Below are 22542 nucleotides of genomic sequence, written 5' to 3' on the forward strand. Positions count from 1 at the left end.
TAGTAGATATGGTTATATTTATCATAATGTGTTTCATACGGGGCTTAAACGAACATATGATATGTCTCCGTTTAAACCGATTATCTGCATAGTATGCAGATTATGCATAGTAAGCGTATTACGGTGATCTGCAATCGCCTCTTCCCCTGGCCAAAGCAGAGGAGGATTGCCTGGCTCAAGGAGGAAAACCAATATTAGATAAGATGTAATAGAATGAATGAGTAACAGCTGTGTACAATCAATGGTAAAATGAAGTAAAATAGCAACCCTGTTTTGCATCTTTCTTCATTGCCATTATAACGTGGTCCTCACTATATAATATTGCGTGCTGGCAAGATTCAACCATGGATACTGTTTACTTGTAATTATTTCTTTCTGATTCAACTCAAATTTTCACAAGGTAAAAGCAAAGACCTTAAAGATGCAAGGATGAAAGATGCAAGATAAGAGACCTTATCTCTTTAAGGTCTTTGGGTGAAAGTTACGGAGGTTAGGTTTTTTATCTCAAATGGTATTTAAAAAAAAATATTATTCCAAATATCCAAATAAGTGCTCAGTAACCGTTATTACAAAGAACATTATATTCAAAGAACTGATCAGATTGAACATTATTTGCGCATGCGCATTATGGTGATTTGTTAGGATCAGATGGCCTTGGTCAGCCAGCCTATGATTTTTGGAGATGCGATTTTTCACAAATTGTCAGTGTCAGCTCAGCCTCTTAATCAGAAGTGTGGCTTAGTAAAATTTTCATCTGCTCGTAATCTATAATGACAACGATTTACAACGAATAGACTATTATTTCAATATTAAGCAATGTTTGAAATGCAATTGAATAAATTCTAAAAGATATAATTGTTTATATTTGGTATTCGACTATTGTCTTTATCATGGAAGTCCAGAGAGATCCACCAAAAGAAACTGGTAATATTACTTTTTAGGAAATAATATAATAATTATATAAGTTAATCCATATTAAAACTAGTTGCCCTGACTATTTAAAATCTATCTTTACATGTACGGTGATATATCCAGATAATTAAACTATTCAATTCAATATTTTATCAGACTGTGAATTGAGACACATTTTATTGAGTTGAATAATTAATTTATTAAAAGTATCTATTAGGCGAAATGTAGCAATTTTTACAATAATATTGATAATAATTGCCAAGGAAATGAAATCTGTCTTCATCACAAGTGAAGAGCTTTGAGGTTAATAATTTTTAGGTTAGACCTTAGTGTATTTTAAGAAGTCACCTTTTGCGAATATTTGCACAGACCAACTACGTACTTCAAACAGTTTTTACTGGTTATTTAAAATTGTAATTAATTAAAATTGTTCTAATATTATTGAAACCAAATTACAATTATAATAACTACTGCTAAGGGATGTTATGTACTTGTTCTGTCTCTTCTGGTGATATTTTTTGAAACTGTCAGCATTGTTTGAATTTGAAGGGTTGATGTTATTTAGAGGTCCAAAAATAAAAGGATTATGGATGTCAATGGTCTAAAATTGTGCGTACCACACATGTACGTCAAGTGATATATCAATTAAAGCACATAACTTGCTTTCATTTTTTGATAATATTATAATGTAGGCTTTCAATGTTAGTTGATGATCAAAAGATCATTTCTTTGCCATAGGCTAGTTGATGTGTTTTATTGCGAAGTTCAAAACATTTCTAAATTACAGAAAACAGTATTATAATGTTTTTCTTTTTCAGTAAAAGTCAAAGTAAAACGTGAACAAGAAGTCAGTACACATGTAACAGTGGTCACAATAGTCTGTGTTTTCATATTCTATTTGGTGTCATTATGCTACATTTACATGAACTTCCCTGCACTTGAGGAGTAAGTATTTTATAACAATTTTATTCTTTCAGACATTTTTCACTAGAATTCTTTCTCAAATCATGAATAACATGATCATTTCTATTTAGAAGTTAAAATATAATATAACTTAGAGAAAGATTTACATTTCTTGACATCTAATATAAACTATTACTGTATTATTATTCTTTTTTTTTTGCTTGACATCTATTATAAACTATTGCTTGACCACCCTTCACCTGGGCTCCGACCTTCAAGGGAGAGTGACAAGCGTTTTTACCAGAGTGACTGCTCCACATGTTCATGTGGTAAGTAGTCATTTTGTGTTCGTTACCATTAAGGGCCAGACCATATTAAGCGTTTTGTCAGGCGCCAATCGGAGCTTCCTGTTCTGCCGACTCTAAAACGCCTGAAAAAATGCTTAATGTGATCTGTCCCTGAATAATTTGCTCTGTATGGACGGATTGATCCAAGAATGACAGACTCTGCATTTTACCTGCACTGATATAGGCTACATAGCTAGTAAGGTAGATAAATCTATTGCTTCACACAAACCAATTTCCATGAAGTTTTTTTAATCTTTTTTCCATATTTACTCATTTGTTACTTATATATATATATATATATATATATATATATATATATATATATATATATATATATATATATATATATATATATGATATGTTTGAAGGAACAGATCCAAAGGTTCAAAGAACCCCACACGTCAACCGAGCTTATTGTGTGTCCCAAGTACTTTAGTTAGGCAAACCAATACCTGTGTCCTTTACAAGATCCAGGAGTTTTTTCCCTATACTAACATCCCATTTATCACCTGGTTGCTTGCAGCCAAACAGAGCCCTTCTCCTTGCCTCTAGTCTCTCGCAATCCAGTGTGATATGCTTGGCATTCTCTTCAGACTGATTTGTCCTCGTAACCTCCTGGCCTTCTTTGTAGGTCCTTCCGCTGAGGGAGGGGTTGCCAAATTGCCTCTAGGGCGCCTGGCCACCCTTGACCCACATTTGTGCCTGATGTTTCGCTCATCTCTGGTCTCTTGGGTTTTTACTTTTTGTCCCTCCGAAACGTTGCAGGGTCAAAAGCCTCACGTATCACAATAAGTTTTGCCTGAATAGCCGACCTTCTTTGTGCAATGGTGAGGTTTGGTCTCTCCACATGCAAACTGCTCGGTTGCTCTATTGCATCCTCAGGTTTTCCTGCAGATTCTTGCTTTTCTGGACTTCTGAGAAGCTCGTCCTCCCTCTACAGTTGGGATGGTGTGATTGAGCTTACGTCATCCATGTCGTGATCAGTAGAAGTAGAAGCCTTCTCAATGTTGATAGCCTCTACATAAGTAGCAACGGAATCTCCTGTGTTCCTTCTTTCTTCTTCTTTCAATCAGGGATTAGGCTATTGCCTGTTCCAACTCACATTCAGCTTGTAATTAGAATAAAAAAATAATAAATAAAATCTATAAACTAATAACATCAATATAATCTAATCTAATATCATCATAAGCATCACTACAATTTACTGTTTTTATTTTATAATAAATATAATGATCATTGCCATCTTTTTCGTGGCCTGCCTATGTCTCTTTTGCCTACCGGTTTATACTTGAAAATTCTGTGAGGAAGCCGATATCAGCTGACATTCGTTCCACATGCTCTTTCCATTGCTGACGATAAGATGCAACTCTATCATTCAGGCAGAAGATATTCAGCTCTTTCCGTATACCCTTATTCCTGATGTGAACTCTTATGTCACAGCCCTTAGTTCTGCGAATAAATCTCATCTCAGCTGCCTGCATTTTACTCTCAAGTGGCTCTGATGTTACCCACAATTCACTACCATAGAGTAGTAGTGGAGCTGCCATTGTCTTATAAAATTTCATTATCGTTCTTGTGGTAGCTTTCTTTCCCAATGTCCTACTGATACTTCCACAAATCATTTGGAACCTTCCTACCTTCTTCTCTACATCCAATTCATCTTTATAACTAATTTCACAACCCAGATATGTGAACTGAGACACCTGCTCCAATACCTTGTTGTCTATCACAATCTTCGATCTTATTGGGTACTTTCCTTTAAAAGTCATGATTTCCTGTGTTCCTGAGTCACCCAATTCAGATTGAGGAACCTTCCCTGATGGGCAGATCCCGATGGGTTTGAAGGCAAGACAACTTTTAGAGTTGCCTTGGGGTTTGGTTTGTTCATGTGGTTTCCACGAACAACTAGGGAAGTGGAGTCAACCCAGACTAAGCCCCGCATGTCTATGCAAGGATAAATACTACAGGAGGGCGCCTGGTATCCTGCAGGCACCGTTAGAGACTCCATATAAAAACACTACCCATCAGCACGGTCCACATCACTCCTTAGATTGGCCTAAGAAGAAGTGAGAATATGGCCAAGGAAGGCCTACAGATAGAAAAAGAAAGAATGACATAAAGCTAAGTCAATAGAAAAAGTGCCATTCTAGAAATAAAAAGTTCCAAAGCATATTAACATATTAAGAAGGAGAAGAAGGGCTTTGGAAAGGGGGTCCCTTTTAGTCGAAAAGCATGGATACTGTGGGTGTATTTTGGTTTTTAACAAATTCTTGAGTACGATGTTCGACTCAAAGTCTCCCCACCCACAGGGGGGATTAAATATCAATAATACAATATTAAAGATCAATGTATAAAGATCATACTTTCCAACAAACATCTCATATCGTAACCTTCCTTCAATTTTCTTGTTCATTGTTTAACAGGCCTTCAATTTTCAAAAGCAAGTTACTTTGGTTGGTAGCTTAAATCGTACTCTCATTGGTAGATAACTTATTATTTTTACTGTGGGATTGAAAATAATTTATAAATTTGAGGGATGATAGAATCTCTCAATCCTGTCTGTCATGACTTACGCAATAATGAAATTATAATTGAAGAAATATCATTTAATCGACATGGGCTACATAATGTATGTTCGGCTGGTGATTGTCTAATCAAGCCGTACATGCGTATTTGTATATATTGTATTGTGTTAACTTGAATAATAAAGTATTCTATCTATTCTATTCTCTCTATACTGTATGTTGTCCGAAGTCAAGATGCTCACAGAAGCTGTTCCCAGAAAATGGAACTTGTATTCATACTTCTATCAACCATTACCAGTGTATTCCAGAAGTTTCCAATTGACTGGTCCATCTAGATTCACTAAAACTAGAATTTAAGGTTTGTGGCTATCTAAAAGATTATTTTCAAGTGTCTAATGATTGCTTATCCTTGATTTCAGGAGTGAGAAACAATATGTGAAATTGCCATACGATATAGAGGCTGCTAAGAATCTGGGCAGAGTTCTCGATAAATATAAAGATCGTTACTACTTCACCGTTCTGACAGCAATTTTTGTTGTTTATATTTTGTATCCTTTTTTGCATCAAATTTTTCAATTTCATATGTCTGATGATTCATATTAATAATATCTTTAAGCTACAATTTTAAAGTTTTTCCATATAGTTGAAATTTCTATGGTCGTGGGTTCTAACATATCAGAGAGTTTATTAAAAAAATTGGACATTTTAGTTACATATTATAACATAGGTGCAATTTTTAAACGAAACGTTTAATAACCTGACGATGGTATGATCACCGAAACTAGTAGCTATAATTTGTTTACTTATTCTATAATTTTATTAATTTTAAAAGGTACTATAATTCTTTTTTGTAAATACAAACATAAACTAATTCATTGCTATACTGTATTTGGCACACGTGACTTGGGCCGTGTCCACACTGGACAAATGTTCGGCAAACATGTTTGTTGAGGAGCTCAGGGACAAACATTTTAAAAAGTTTGGACAATCATTGTTTGTCAAACAAAAAATTACTGTTTTTCCAAACATTTTCAGTGTTTGCTGTAAAATAAATACCTTTAATACTAATTTTACTTGCGCAAGTATTACTCTTATTAATTTCTCAATTTATAATAAAACCCTTCGGCGAGCTAGCTTTGATCATCAGATTAATTCGAAGCACTAGGGCGCCCATCACTAATTCAAATTAATCACTCACGTGTCGAAAATCTTCTGTAAGCCGCCGATGTCGATCCAACTCCATGTGGTCCGGGAATATGGTAGCCGGAATCGTCTCTCCAAGGGGTTATAAATTAATTAAAAATGAAAAATGACTTCTGCTTCACAATAGCATCACGAAGTCTTTTAAGAAATTTAATAATTTACTTTAACTTTAACTTTTACAAAATCATTAGTAAGGTACTTCGCTCTAAAATATTGGGGTCCTCTTATGGTGGCATTGGCTGGCGAGTGCTGGTTCTTCCTTCTCAAGTTTTACAGATCCTCTTTCCGACTTTCAAATTAGCATAAAATTTAAATATCTTAGTCCTCCGCCATTTAGGTTCAAATAGATCTTACAAAAAATACCAAAATATTGCTTAGATTATATGATTAATAATTTCTTTGCATTCGAGCCATATCGATAACATAGATTACACAAATTTAACACAAAATCTAGTACATTTATATAAATATATAGAAATATTTTTGAACTGGCCTACAGTTGCCGCCTATTAACTGCCGTTTTACTATTGGTGCATGCAAATTTTATTCGGTATTCATGCGCCTGGTAACTCTTATTTCCTGAATACATTAAATTATTTTTATTTGGTTTTTTATTTATGCTCTTTGCATGCTAGTTAATATTCTATACATTAATATTAATTCCATGCTACCTAATAATTAGCCACGTGGACGGGTGTTTTTTCACATTGCACACCATCTGATTGCAATAAAGCTCTGCCAAGGGGTTTTGGTCAGATTCTACGTTCCTCGGTTTGATCGATCTCTAGGTCACCGATCCGTGAATACATGTACATAACCTCAATCTTCAAATATTTTATATAATAATCTATTTATGAGCAATAAACTTCCTTCAAATCCTTTTTAGGTTCTTGTACCATTTAGCCAGAATAAGCTGATGCTATCTAATCTTAGTTATTATCTATTGGCGATATTAGCCAGTTACTTTATTTCAGACCTATTACTGTTTCTGTTAGGGCTTTTTGTCTACCCAGATTTAATATGTTACACGCGCCCCTGGGTTTGAATTCAAAATATTTGAGAATCACAATGTTTTTAATGAAAACCCACCCTTCAATACATCGATATACACTATACTTTATTTATAAATTATACTCTCATACTTCTATCACAGTTCGCAGACATATTTGCTGCATCTCCTTTATACCTTTATCAAATAAATAATGCAAAGATCAGTCGAGGCAAAAAATATATATAGAGCGATAAAAAAAATATAATATAAAAATAGAACAATAATTGAAATCAATAAAAATATCACAGGCTAACTTTATATTCTAGATTTATGGCACGAATCATTACCATGTGCCTTTATCTTAAAATCATATGCATTCGTTGCATGTAGTTGCGATATGCGCTTGCTAATACTTGTCGACTTGGATAATTCAATCAAAAATGTGTGCTCTAAGATCAGCTTGATAAATTAGCCACTAATAATCCAAATATATATATATATATATTAAAATCTCTAGTATTTAGTAGATTTATTTGTATCGAATATATATTTTATCTCAGGGTGCAAGATTCGGCACCTGACGGAATAGGTAGAGCCATTCATCTAGTGAATTAGAACTATAATAAATTATCGCAAATTGTATTGCAAAAAATTAAATATGTATGCATATGTTTTAATAGCCTAGATTTTGTACTTCTTTGATTTAATAGAAATTCTAAAATATTGATCTATATTTTGCTTTCAAATAAATACCTTTAATACTAATTTTACTTGCGCAAGTATTACTCTTATTAATTTCTCAATTTATAATAAAACCCTTTCGGCGAGCTAGCTTTGATCATCAGATTAATTCGAAGCACTAGGGCGCCCATCACTAATTCAAATTTAATCACTCACGTGTCGAAAATCTTCTTGTAAGCCGCCGATGTCGATCCAACTCCATGTGGTCCGGGAATATGGTAGCCGGAATCGTCTCCTCCAAGGGGTTATAAATTTAATTAAAAATGAAAAATGACTTCTGCTTCACAATAGCATCACGAAGTCTTTTAAGAAATTTAATAATTACTTTAACTTTAACTTTTACAAAATCATTAGTAAGGTACTTCGCTCTAAAATATTTGGGGTCCTCTTATGGTGGCATTTGGCTGGCGAGTGCTGGTTCTTCCTTCTCAAGTTTTACAGATCCTCTTTCCGACTTTCAAATTAGCATAAAATTTAAATATCTAGTCCTCCGCCATTTAGTTCAAATAGATCTTACAAAAAATACCAAATATTGCTTAGATTATATGATTAATAATTTCTTTGCATTCGAGCCATATCGATAACATAGATTACACAAATTTTAACACAAAATCTAGTACATTTATATAAATATATAGAAATATTTTTGAACTGGCCTACAGTTGCCGCCTATTAACTGCCGTTTTACTATTGGTGCATGCAAATTTTTTCGGTATCATGCGCCTGGTAACTCTTATTCCTGAATACATTAAATATTTTTATTTGGTTTTTTATTTATGCTCTTTGCATGCTAGTTAATATTCTATACATTAATATTAATTCCATGCTACCTAATAATTAGCCACGTGGACGGGTGTTTTTTCATATTGCACACCATCTGATTGCAATAAAGCTCTGCCAAGGGGTTTTGGTCAGATTCTACGTTCCTCGGTTTGATCGATCTCTAGGTCACCGATCCGTGAATACATGTACATAACCTCAATCTTCAAATATTTATATAATAATCTATTTATGAGCAATAAACTTCTTTCAAATCCTTTTTAGGTTCTTGTACCATTTAGCCAGAATAAGCTGATGCTATCTAATCTTAGTTATTATCTATTTGGCGATATTAGCCAGTTACTTTATTTCAGACTATTACTGTTTCTGTTAGGGCTTTTTGTCTACCCAGATTTAATATGTTACACGCGCCCCTGGGTTTGAATTCAAAATATTTGAGAATCACAATGTTTTAATGAAAACCCACCCTTCAATACATCGATATACACTATACTTATTTATAAATTATACTCTCATACTTCTATCACAGATCGCAGACATATTTGCTGCATCTCCTTTATACCTTTATCAAATACAATAACAAATTCTCCTCCTCAACACACATAAAATATCATAAATATAAACTTCTAAACGTACTCCTCCTGACAACATTAACATATAGTAATTTTTAAATTCGCCGCTTGCAGGGCCGCCAACCTAACTACACACATTTCATAATTCTCACAAATGATTCCTTTTAGACAATAATTTCGATTCACAAAACTTCTGGGCTTATCTTATAGTATTTCTTAGGTCTTAATATAAATAATTTTCTATACATCAGGTACAATACTTTCTTTTGCTAATGGCTCTTTGGTTTTGGTAGCTGGTATTCACTTTAAGTCTTTTTCAGGTAACATCGTCGATCATAGTTTTTAAACGTATGTGCCGCGGATGCACGCCGTCGGGGGTCTGTTCTCCAACCTGGTCCCGGTCCGGTATCCTCCTGGGCGTTTGAACGTGCGTGCGGCCTCCATCGGCGCGCGCGGTTCCTCCGTTTCTTCCGCCTCCGGGCCTTGCGGTGCATGCTCTTCTCCCGAATGTCGTCCTCCTCGTCCTGATGTCGGTCGGGTGTCCTCGGGCGCTTCCGTCTCCGGGCCTTGCGGTGGTCGCTCCTCTTATCCTGTAGTCCGTCCTCTTGGTCCTCTATCCTGGGTTCCTTGGGGTGCCTTGGTGGGGTCAAATGATGCGCTGGTGCGGTGGCGGTCTCCTCCTGGCAACTGTTTATTTTTGGCAGTGGTGGGATTTCAGCATTATTATAGTGTATCGGTTCCTGTTGTAGGGTTGTGGCCGGTAGTGATTCTTCGGTGACGGGTTGCTCTTCGGCGGGAAACAATATACTTAAAATGGGTTGATGTTTGCGGCTGGCTTTAATTGCATGTTTGGCGGCGGTTTTTTGTAGTAGGCTGTCTTTTATTAACTTCTGTTTTTCTAATATTTTCGGTAAACCGTTCACAAAGGTGGTGTATGATGTTGGAATATATTGGTTTTCTTTGTTTGTTTCATTTGGGCTTGTGCTTGTTATATCGGGGGTATCATATAGTTCTGGTTTATTAGCTGTAGTTTTCTGTATATCTGGTGGCGGGTCGTTGGGTGCTGGGTTCTGGGTTTTTTGTTGATTCAATCCTATTGCATGTGCTAATGTATAATTTGTACTTATTGAGAGTGGCGGTTTATAATTTCTGTTGTAATTATTCTGTGTGTAATCATTATTTGTGTTAAATCGATCATGGCCATAATAATAATTCTTTTGTAGGTTTGCTGTGGATAATGGTTTGTTTGACGATTTTGAAAGCTTTATTATTCCCATTATTTTGATTGTGCTCATAGCGGCGTTCAAATTGAGGAGCAGATCGTGAGCATCATATGGTACGTTCATAGGCTTGGCTGGTTGTACTGATTAAATTTTGAGTTATGTTGATTTTGTGTATATCTCTGGTCTGAACGGTGGTTTGATATTGCCATCACAGACTGTATGCCATATAAATGATTTATCAGCTGCTTACAATCAGTAATGGGTTGTGTGGCGAGTGCCATTCTAACTTGATACGGTAGCTTCTTTAAAATAATACTTGCTAATGCCGATTCATTAATGGGCTCGCTCAATTGAGAATTTTTAAACTGTAGGGCAGTGACGAAAGTGGTACATGCACCGTCTAAGTTAGGGTTGAAATCGCATGATATAATGTCCGCTAGCACGTCCAACTGTTTACTTCTGCTCCAATACTGTTCCAGGAAGACAGCTACAAACTCATCCAATGATGTAAATTCATGGGCTCTACTCCGAAAGAACATCAGGGGTTCGCCAATCAATAAATTAGTCAAACGAAGACGCCAAAAATTCCAAGAGGTAGGTGCAAGAGTTTGTACTAATTTTATCTGATCAATGAATGGTTGAGGTTGCAAATGGCGATCAGTATTATCAAATTTTCCTAGTCCTTGTAATATACTATGTACGTTGAGGTTGTCTGTTTGAATCCCTTGAGGTCGTTGTTGAATATGATTTTCTAATGCTGTTATTTTTTCCTGTGTTATCTGCCATTGACTATTATGTGTAATTTTATTTGCGTTTACTTCTTGATTTAATTGAGTCAGAGTGGATTTTTGAATTAGTAGAGTTCCGTTTAAAGCTTTACAGGTTTCAGTATTTTGATTGATGCTACCTTGCAGTTGGTTCATTTTTGTGGACATATTAATCTGTTTATTTTGTATTTCTTTAATACTGTTAATATTTTGTCAACTGTAGTTGTTAATGTTGATTGGCAACGGTAATTTGTTTGTGGATTTCTTGGTGGCAATCGGCCTTAATGTTATTGGTTATATCCTGAATGGGTGTAGTGATTTGTATGGTTAGGTTATCTATCCTTTCGTTGAGCTCACATGTAACCGTATCCAACCTTTCCGATAATCCTGCCGTAACTTTATCCTGACTTTCTTTCTGTAGATTTATCATTGCTTTTAATTCTTCCCTATGATTCTCTACTTTAGCCTCAATAGTATCCAACCGTCGTTCTACTGATTTTATAGCGCCGCTGTCTCTTTCATGCCCTGTTCCATTGTTTGCTTATTTGCCTCTTTCATTTCCACATTCTCTTTTTTAATCTCCTGCATCATTTTGTCCATTGTGTTTTGTAGCATAATATTGAACATACTGCTAGTTTGTTCCATCATTACCTTTTGAAAAGGATCTAGCTCTGTGACTGAAAATAGACTTTGTTTGCTCAGATGTGACTCGGCCTCTGGAGATGCGGGTTCGGCAGGCTGCTCCTCGCCCCCTTCAAAGTTGATCTCTACTATCCGTTGATTCAATGGTGTGTCAGCGGCGTCGATTCGAGTGGATGATAGAGGTTGCAGACCTGGTGGATCGAAGACTATCGACCCGACGCTTCCTGGTTCCCTTTCTCGTGGCGTATTGGCATCTACCGTGGTGGGGTTTGATGTGCTTGGAGTCGACAAAGTGGGATCTGTGCAACCGCCGTACATATATGAAACTTCAGAGTTTGCGGGAGTGTGATTCATTATGTCAAATATGATAAATGCTAATTAAACAGTGACAAAAATGATAAGCGAAGATGCTTAAAAAAGAGACACAAACCGGGACTTACAGTGAACAGTGATGTGTAAAGTGTTTGGATACTCTTACAACAAGGTATTTATACTTAAGTTTTTTACAATGCTCTAGCGCCCCCAATGTTTTGTTGATTTATTCTTGGCTAGTTTACAGGCTGCGACTTATTTTCCAACCGGCTTAAACACCTAATATATTTTTGACTAGAAAGTAATAGCAGTTTAGGCTTATAAAATATAATCTCTCTTTATAAACATGTAATTTTTCACAGTACTAATAATATAAAATTTTCTTTAAAACATATAATTTCTCTCTATTTAAAGCTCTTGTTTCCCCAAAAAGTAATACAAATTTCCCTTCGCCAGTTTTCCTCACAACTCGTATAAGTTATCTATAATTTTCAATATGGTTATTGACTTAATTTCAAATAATTATTCAATGAGCTTGGCTCTCATCATCAGTCCCACGTTGGGCGCCATGTCTTTGTGTCACGTTATTCTTTATATTTAAATAACGATTAGCCTCCTGCTTGGCATCAGTCGGTAAAGCATGAGATTTGATATAATTAGGTCGTGGTTTTCTAATAGTATTCAGTCTTAAAAAATCTTGATAGGCCTAGATATGGGCTTCTCCAATAACTCTTGTAATTCAATAAATAATAAATATATATAAATGATACTTATACTATAGTGTTGAGGAATAAAAAATAAATTGCACACCATGAAAGTTTCATACATATATTACATAAATAATGCAAAGATCAGTCGAGGCAAAAAATATATATATAGAGCGATAAAAAAAATATAATATAAAAATAGAACAATAATTGAAATCAATAAAAATATCACAGGCTAACTTTATATTCTAGATTTATGGCACGAATCATTACCATGTGCCTTTATCTTAAAATCATATGCATTCTGTTGCATGTAGCTGCGATATGCGCTTGCTAATACTTGTCGACTTGGATAATTCAATCAAAAAATGTGTGCTCTAAGATCAGCTTGATAAATTAGCCACTAATAATCCAATATATATATATATTAAAATCTCTAGTATTTAGTAGATTTATTTGTATCGAATATATATTTTATCTCAGGGTGCAAGATTCGGCACCTGACGGAATAGGTAGAGCCATTCATCTAGTGAATTAGAACTATAATAAATTATCGCAATTGTATTGCAAAAAATTAAATATTATATGCATATGTTTTAATAGCCTAGATTTTGTACTTCTTTGATTTAATAGAAATTCTAAAATATTGATCTATATTTTGCTTTCAAATAAATACCTTTAATACTAATTTTACTTGCGCAAGTATTACTCTTATTAATTTCTCAATTTATAATAAAACCCTTTCGGCGAGCTAGCTTTGATCATCAGATTAATTCGAAGCACTAGGGCGCCCATCACTAATTCAAATTAATCACTCACGTGTCGAAAATCTTCTTGTAAGCCGCCGATGTCGATCCAACTCCATGTGGTCCGGGAATATGGTAGCCGGAATCGTCTCCTCCAAGGGGTTATAAATTTAATTAAAAATGAAAATGACTTCTGCTTCACAATAGCATCACGAAGTCTTTTAAGAAATTTAATAATTTACTTTAACTTTAACTTTTACAAAATCATTAGTAAGGTACTTCGCTCTAAAATATTTGGGGTCCTCTTATGGTGGCATTTGGCTGGCGAGTGCTGGTTCTTCCTTCTCAAGTTTTACAGATCCTCTTTCCGACTTTCAAATTAGCATAAAATTTAAATATCTTAGTCCTCCGCCATTTAGGTTCAAATAGATCTTACAAAAAATACCAAAATATTGCTTAGATTATATGATTAATAATTTCTTTGCATTCGAGCCATATCGATAACATAGATTACACAAATTTTAACACAAAATCTAGTACATTTATATAAATATAAACATAAACTAATTCATTGCTATACTGTATTTGGCACACGTGACTTGAGCCGTGTCCACACTGGACAAATGTTCGGCAAACATGTTTGTTGAGGAGCTCAGGGACAAACATTTTAAAAAGTTTGGACAATCATTGTTTGTCAAACAAAAAATTACTGTTTTTCCAAACATTTTCAGTGTTTGCTGTAAAACATAAAACCTGTTCTCCCCACTTACAAATATTTTGTTTGGTAACGCGTCCACACTGACCACGGGCAAACATTGTTTGTCCATCATAATAAAATTTGCCCAAACTGATTCAACAAACATGTTTGTCGAACATTTGCTCAGTGTGTTTAGCTGCGGTTCAATTCGGAATGAAACACATTATAGTATATGCAATCATCCCTGGATTTGATCCAGGTTAATATCAGTGCTAAACTTACAATGTCAAAAGTGCCCTAAGATAAAACTATTTTTCTTTTATGTGAAGCTGTTTTATTGAAATTTCTGAGTTTTAATTCCCTTAACGATCGATCATCTTCAGCCTGCAAACATTTGCGATTCCTGGATCGATATCGCTGTCTGTGCTTTGTGGGTTTCTCTTTCCCTTTCCAATCGCTCTCTGTCTAATTTGTTTTTGTTCCGCGACAGGAGCTTCGTTTTGTTACTTGATATCAAATTTTGTGGGTCGTAGAGTCGTCTATAAATTCTTCCCCGATCAAGCAGCTAAATACTCTGATGTGGTAAGTAGAACTGTTTCAAATTCAATTGATGGAGTAATTTTATCACTTCTATAATTTATTAAACTTTTCAATTGTTGTGTGTTCTATGATTTTTTTAAAGTTGGAATAAAGTCAATTTGAATCTGATACCAAAGCTTTGTACCCAGCAGATGAAAACTTATTAATTGGAAATTCCACATCCATCTTAAATGACTATTGAAAATAGGTAAAATAGAAGAATTTAATTAAATGTATTCATACATGTCGGCTATGCATGAGTCAGCTTTCACATACAATTTTGTATTTCACGCTAATAAAAGCTTAAAAGAAATCTAACAATATAATCAAACTAATTAACTTCCGGCAGTCGCGCTGTTGTAAAAGGTCAGTTTTTTTGCTGCACAAAACTATTGAATGGGGTGGTGTCAGTGAATGAGTCACCTATGCTTTCCAAAACTTTCTCCCCATCACTCCACTGAGCTGCAGTATCAACCGAGCAATGGTTCAGTCTTTAGGTACCATTTAGTCGCGACAATGCATAAGTCGCACTGCGGATAAGATAGGGAAAGACTGTATACGGGGACTGTAAACGAACCAATAACACAGGCTTTGCTTGATGTACCTTATTGGGCTATGAAATGCTAATCATCCAAATGTTCATAGGCGTAAAATAATCCAAGAAGATGGAAAAAGTAATTATACAATTAATTAATATGTTTTGACAGTAAACAGAGTACATAACACTTGGCAAAATGGTTGTTGTACAAAATACAACACGCGACTGCTCGTGTGATTGAGTAGGGGGCGACTACCGAAGGTTAACACCCCTTTCATAATGATAGCATAGTCAACTAAAAATAGCGGTAACTAGTTATTTCTGGTTTTAAAAGTAAATTGATTTAAGTAAGAAGAAAAGCCAATGCTATTAGCATAGATTGTCAAAACTTGTAAAAGAAAAAGCAAGGCTTTCATTAGTAACTGACACCTGTTAACTATATTGACATTAGATGTAAATTATTTTGAGTGCGCTTACTTCAATAATTGGGTAGGCGACCAGTTGAACACCTCTTTACTCATATTATCGTGAGTGCTTAATCTGATGGAGGTTGTTCTATGGTGTTAAAACTTTACAACATTCCTGGACCAAGTAAACTAACTGTTGTTCATTTTTGGAACCTGTTTTTAAATGTGCTGTGACCTATAGAATGTTTTATATCTTTCTCTGCTTTTTCTATCAGTAATTGAGTTTTTATTAGTGATTCAATTATGTATAATCTACAACTTTATTTTAAAAAATATAATGTTTCTCTCAATATAAAATTGTAACTATCCTTCTTATGTAATTTTTTTGTCTTGTGGTTTCAATTATGTTGGAACTCCCACATTTTATTTTTAGAGAAATTACTTATGTTATAATCTCATCAATGAAATTTCCATTTTCACAGGTTACTAGACATCGGGATAATATATTCAACTATATTCTTTTCCTACGGATGACTCCATTCCTTCCAAACTGGTTCATAAACATAGCGTCGCCAGTAATTAATGTTCCTTTAACTCCATTCTGGATTGGAACATTCATAGGTAAACTCATGCATTCTGTGATGATCAATAGTATATAGACACGATAAATGTTGGCATAGTTTTAGGAAATAAACTAGATAGAAAATCCACCAACGATTTTACCTATAATACATATTCTAAATATTATATTTAAGAAGTTCATTCATGCGTACAAGCTGTTGATTTTGAATTAATCCACGGAACCTCTACTCTTAATTTTACTTTGAACACTAAATTTTGAAAATTATTACAATCAAATAACTTTCAATCATTAATAAACTTTGTGAGAAGTGTTTTTACGATTATTTTGTCCAATTTTTTGGACAAATAATTTTAATTACGGTATGTAAGATATCACAGGCATTAGCTCAAAACTACATATTCCAAATTAAATAATAGAATAGTTTAGAAGACTAGAGGCCCTCTCAATTCATTATATATAAAACTAGCTGGCCCGGCGAACTTCGTACCGCCAAAAAGTTAATGCATCTCATGGTAAACTTTAGCTGGATGCACACCTGAGGAGGCGCGATGCGGCATTTTGCATCCAGGTGCTTCTTGCTTATTGGTTTTGAATAGCAGATGCTATTATTCATATTATTCCAATTATCAATTTTAATCGATTTTATTCATATACATAATTATCCGACTGCAAAATAAATAATTTACTAATAATCAATCAATTCTAAACAACGAAGACATCACAATTATTCGAAATAAAGCAATGTCTTTAGCGCATGTAAGTCTTTAACATGAGGCCGCACTGCTGAATGGTTACACACAGAATAGTCAGTTTGTTTTTAATCGGGATAAAAATAAATATATTGGCGGTTATAGAGCAACACACACTATTGTCTACTATCTACCGACGGCTGTTGGATGACGCAATGATTATAACAGCTTATTTTTATTTTTGTTTGTGGCCAGCTTACAAATCTTCTCCCATAAGGATTGCATGTAAACTTTGAAGGACCGTAGGAAAAAGTCCTGAAGTCGGATTATAAATTTGATAGGCCATCAACCTGGTCCTGAAGATAACGAATACAACTAAAAATAATCATCAAATTCGGTGTACACATAAAAAAGTTATTGAATGTCAAAATTTGAGGCTCGATTTTTTTTATTTATATGAACATTAACTAAGAGTCACAATCTTAGGGTAACTGCATAGTGAGGAGGTGGAGATCAAGATAGAGGTACCTCATTGTAACACGGATACATTTTGTGTTATGGGTGCCCGCATGTGTAGGACGTCGATGTAATCCACGCGGTAAACCCTCGACCTCGACCTCCTCACCATAACACAATGTTTTTGTGTTAACATTGAAGTACCTCTATCTCTAACGATTTATTTATTTATCTCTATCACTATGCGGTTACCCTATGATGGATACTTATAGATTATTGTGAAGGCCTTCTTAATTATTTTATTATTACACCCTTGGTGTGTGATCACATTGGATGCATATTATAATATGTGCTAGTGCACGCTTGGTTATGCATGATCAGTGTGAGCACTCACACTGAACGCAACCAGAAAGTGCATGCGTTCAGTCAGAATGCTAGTTACACAATGTTTCCAGATATTGTTTCTCGGCTCCTGCATGATTCGACGTGCAATCGCACATATGAACATTAAATGTGAATACACCCTTAGGAGTGTCCATAAAATTCCAAAAACAACTTTAAGTTTGTGAACCAAATTTGTGCAGTCTAAACACAACACAGCAAATGTTTATTGTTTTGAAGGGACGGATTGAAGGATCCAAAGGTTCAAAGAACCCCACACGTCAACCGAAGCTTATTGTGTTCCCAAGTAGTATGTTAGTTAGGCAAACCAATACCTGTGTTACTTACAAGAAACGTGAGTTTTTCCCTATACTAACATCCCATTCATCACCCGGTTGCTTGTTGCAATCCAGTGTGATAGGCTTGGCATGGCAGTCTCTTCTGACTGATTAGTCCTCGTGACCTACGTGAGTTCCACTTCTGGCCCTCTTTGAAGGTCCTTCCGCTGAGGAAGGGGTGGCCAAGTTGCCTCTAGGGCGCCCGGCCATCCTTGACTCAGCCTCTTGACCCAAATTTGTGCCTGGAGTTTAACCCATCTATGGTCTCTTGGGTTTTTTCTTTTTGCCCCTCCGAAACTTCGCAGGGTCAGAAGCCTCACCTCTCCCAAGACGTTTTGCCTAAATGGCAGTCCTTCTTTGAGCAGTGGTGAGGTTTAGTCACTCCACCCAAAACTCGTGACCTACGTGAGTTCCACTCCTGGCTTCTTTGTAGGTCCTTCCGCTGAGAGGGGTCGCCAAATTGCCTCTAGGGCACCTGGCCACCCTCGACTCAGCCTCTTGACCTACATTTTTTGTGTTTTACCCATCTCTGGTCTCTTGGGTTTCTATTTTTGCCCCTCCGAAACTTCACTGATGGGGCAGATCCCCGGGGTTTGAAGGCAAGGCAACTTCTGGAGTTGCCTTGAGGTCCATTTTAGTCGCCTCCTACGACAAGCATGGATACTGTTGGTGAATTCTGGTTTTTAACACATTTTTGAGTACGATGATTGACTCAGAGCTCCCCCAACCAACAGGGGACCAGCAAATGTTAGTTAATCACATGAATGCTGGATAACCGCTATAAGATAAACTCATTTCCTGTTGGAAATTTTTTGTTGAGAAGCAAATCTTGACTCTGTCATCCTTGTATGTATTTGCCTGCTAGAAGATAATGAAGAGGAATATCTGTCAATATGATGTCAATCGCAATGTACATGAGTTAAGTACGATACACGAGAGAAAAATAACTTGAGAATCAAAAAGTGCAACTATACTTCCTCTCAAAAGAACTGGGAGCAGGCCTAGAATGTCAATTAGACTTTTTAATTTTCTTCCCAAAAATGTGAAAACAATGGAAATCCACTGTTTTAAAAGGTATTTGAAAGTTTTATTGGTGAATAGGTGCCTATATAATAATTATGTACATGAATTCTTTTATACTAAATTTAATCACTGATTTTATGTTTTATTCGCATGATCTGAATATTGTCCTATGTTACTGCTATAAATTGTATTAAGGCTGTGCAAAGGCTAAAAATAAACTTTCTACTGGTGATATTTTTCAAAGTTTTTCGATTAGTATACTATCAAGCTATCAAAATCAGAAAGTTTCTCAGGAAAATTTTTTTTCGATCATTACTTTTTGAGATATGAGCGCCTAAAGTTTAAATTTTTGTGCAGAAAATTTCAAGTTCTGTGAAAGATAAAACCATGAGATTTAAAGGATAGATTTTTCATAGTATTGATGATCTAATAAAACAAAATTTTCTGAAAATATCAATTTTTGAGAAAGTTATTCAATTTACTAAAAATGACCAAAAATAACTATTAGTTGAGTTATTTTCGGTAAATCGAAAAACTTTCTCAAAAATTGATATTTTCAGAAAAACTTTGTTTTATTAGATCAACCATGATCTATTAGAACAACCATTTTGTTTAATTAGATTACCATGAAGAGATTTCCTGAGAAAAATTTTTAATTTTGATAGCTTGATAGTATACTAATCGAAAAACTTTGAAAAATATCACCAGTAGAAAGTTTGATTTTAGCCTTTTCACAGCCTTAACGTTGTAACACTTTTTACTTTCCTTGCCATATTACCATAGGTAAGGAAAGTATTGCTTTCCGAAAAAAATTAAGGTACCCCAATTTGTAAATTTCTATACGTTTCGAGGTCCCTTGAGTCCAAAAAAGTGGTCTGTGTGTGTGTGTGTGTGTGTGTGTGTGTGTGTGTGTGTGTGTGTGTGTGTGTGTGTGTATGAGTTTATGTGCGTCTGTGTACACGATATCTCATCTCCCAGTTAACGGAATGACTTGAAATTTGGAACTCAAGGTCCTTCCCCTATAAGGATCCGACACGAACAATTTCGATCAAATGCAATTCAAGATGGCGGCTAAAATGGCGAAAATGTTGTCAAAAACAGGTTTTTTCGCGATTTTCTCAAAAATGGCTCAAACGATTTTGATCAAATTCATACCTAAAATAGTCATTGTTAAGCTCTATCAACTGCCACAAGTCCCATATCTGTAAAAATTTCAGGAGCTCCGCCCCATCTAGGTAAAGTTTGATTTTAGATTCCCAATTATCACGCTTCAGATACATTTTAAACAAAACATTCTAAATGGAAAAGATTGAGCATGAGAATCTCTACAATTAATGTTCAGTAACATTTTCACCTAAAATTTAAAATAAGCTCGAAATTCGAGAAAATGTTATTATTTCAATTGCAAACCGTTGGCAACTGTTGATTCTATTAAATCATTCACTATGAAGAGATAGCAGACCTCGTGTGTCTCCAGCGTTATAGTCCTGTCACCAGCTGGCTTAGATCTTTGAATAGTAGACTTGAATTGCGCGGGAACACTACCGTCATGTGATAAATTTTCATAACGGCAAGGAAAGTTGTGTGAGTGCGCCACACCAGATTTTTGTGTTTGGCAATAAATTATTTGATTTGATTTAAATCACCAATAATTAAAAAATATGGTGTGTCATCAAACTTTTGACGCAGTTTGGTGAACTTCTGCTATATTTTTAGAAAAAGATGTAATGTTGAGTGTAAGTAAAGTAGTATTGTTTGAATTGTCAATATTAATTATTGAATTCATTATTTTATAATGGAAGTTTGTATTGTTGCTGAATAGAGGTTGTGTTCCAGGTGTGGCACCACCGTCTTTTGTGGCGATCCAGGCAGGGCAGACGCTACAGCTGCTGTCGTCGGAGACGGGAACATGGTCGTGGAAGTCGATGATCATTCTCGGCGTATTCGCTCTTCTCTCACTGGTGCCTGTTTTCTTCAAGGGCAGATTACGAAAGAAATTTGCTTAGGGATCGACTGCTTCAATCGATGTTGACGCCTCGCCTTCCGAAGCTCACACCATCGACTCCACGATTCGTGTGTTCACTGTCGAAAAAACAATTAGACCCAATCAGCAATCTGATTCGGATTGATTAGTGGTGTATTGTGAGACATGGTACAGGGAAATTGGTTGTAATTTGTAACGGAACGCATTCCTTATTGTTCAAGAGAGAACAGTATTATTAGGTATTTGAATCAATTCAACGAAATGACAGTTGCTTCCGCTTAGTGTAGAGCAACGTTTATAATGTGATTGACTACTATTGTTCAAAGATTAGTACTTTTCTAATAAGGTATATTTCTACTACTATAAATTGGAAAACAAATTTTATTTACAAGCTTTAATAACCTTAGCATATTCCATAAAATGTTTTGTGGAGTGTTGAAAAAGATAACATATTTCATTAAAATAAATCATTCAGAGATGATATGAGCTGTTTGATGGAATTGTTATCAGTTTAATTACTTCAAAAATGTTCAATTAAAAAGTGTTCAACTTTCCTCATAACATAGTAGAATTATTTTTAAAGAGGTGTATTCACCCCTCCATTTACATGATGTCGAAGGCATAAAATGTCTTTTTAAAATCAAAATATTAATAGTGATTCATAGAAACTACCTACTAAATAACTTTCAATTGTTCGACTTCTATTCGGCAATCCACGGTTGAGAAAGATTGTGTTATTGGTTAATAGCTGAAAGTGATATGATATATTTATGTAGATGTAAGGTGAACTTCTAATATTATAAATATTCTTGATGGAACCTCCTTTTTACTACATAATATAGTATTCAAATAATGAGGAGTATAAATGAATGTATAAAATATTATACCAAATAAATTGTTTGTATGTACAATCTTGATAATCTTGATTGATAAAACAATCTTATCGATAAAATGATTGATAAAACTATTATTTGTTATTCTTGTTTTGTTGAAGAAATTCCTTTATAAGACTTGTAAAGTTTATTTTTATTTTGAATAAATTTATTGAGTATACAAGTTGGTGCATGAAAACAAGTTTGTTATTATTAGAATAAAATTTAAAAAAAATTCTAATGAATACATGAAAAAAACATTATTTTATTAGCCTATCAATTTACGGTTCTATCCATTCATTTATACTACCTATAAAACGTTTTTATGTTTCGTAGCAAAGGTGATAAAATATGTGTGTTTTTTCCACTTCTACAAACACAAATCTAAATAATGAATACCGGTAGCCTATACTGGTTTCGGTTGTTAGACCGTTATCAAAATTTCTGGTACCGGATAAACAAAAACTAAAAAAAGCAGCTACAAGTACCTATTTATTTTATATTAGAAACTCCCAGAACTCCCATTAGTTTCCCAGAAGGGAGACTCATGCCAGTTAATAGAGCTGATAAATAACTATACAGGGTATGAATTTGAAAAAAATCGGTCTAGTCATTTTTGAGAAA

At 34.8% G+C, this 22542-nt stretch overlaps 1 protein-coding gene across 1 annotated transcript; it reads left to right on the forward strand.

The window, feature by feature from the left end:
* Positions 1 to 665: 665 nt before the first annotated feature.
* On the forward strand, positions 666 to 21957 carry LOC111049603 (transmembrane protein 41B). Its single transcript, XM_022335718.2, has 6 exons — positions 666 to 924; positions 1731 to 1857; positions 5107 to 5235; positions 14452 to 14650; positions 16075 to 16213; positions 20899 to 21957. The coding sequence occupies exons 1-6, from the start codon at positions 891 to 893 to the stop codon at positions 21066 to 21068; spliced, it is 798 nt and encodes a 265-aa protein (XP_022191410.2). The 5' UTR covers positions 666 to 890; the 3' UTR covers positions 21069 to 21957.
* Positions 21958 to 22542: the final 585 nt, after the last annotated feature.

The sequence above is a fragment of the Nilaparvata lugens genome, chromosome 3, assembly GCF_014356525.2.
Source record: "Nilaparvata lugens isolate BPH chromosome 3, ASM1435652v1, whole genome shotgun sequence".
NCBI classification, from domain to species: domain Eukaryota; kingdom Metazoa; phylum Arthropoda; class Insecta; order Hemiptera; family Delphacidae; genus Nilaparvata; species Nilaparvata lugens.

What these genes read in the sequence shown, in the direction of transcription:
- LOC111049603 (XM_022335718.2), top strand. Translation starts at nt 891, where the DNA reads ATGGAAGTCCAGAGAGATCCACCAAAAGAAACTG. An exon ending in AACTTCCCTGCACTTGAGGA is followed by an intron (nt 1,858 to 5,106) that starts GTAAGTATTTTA and finishes CCTTGATTTCAG; the next exon opens with GAGTGAGAAACAATATGTGA. An exon ending in CAGCTAAATACTCTGATGTG is followed by an intron (nt 14,651 to 16,074) that starts GTAAGTAGAACT and finishes CCATTTTCACAG; the next exon opens with GTTACTAGACATCGGGATAA.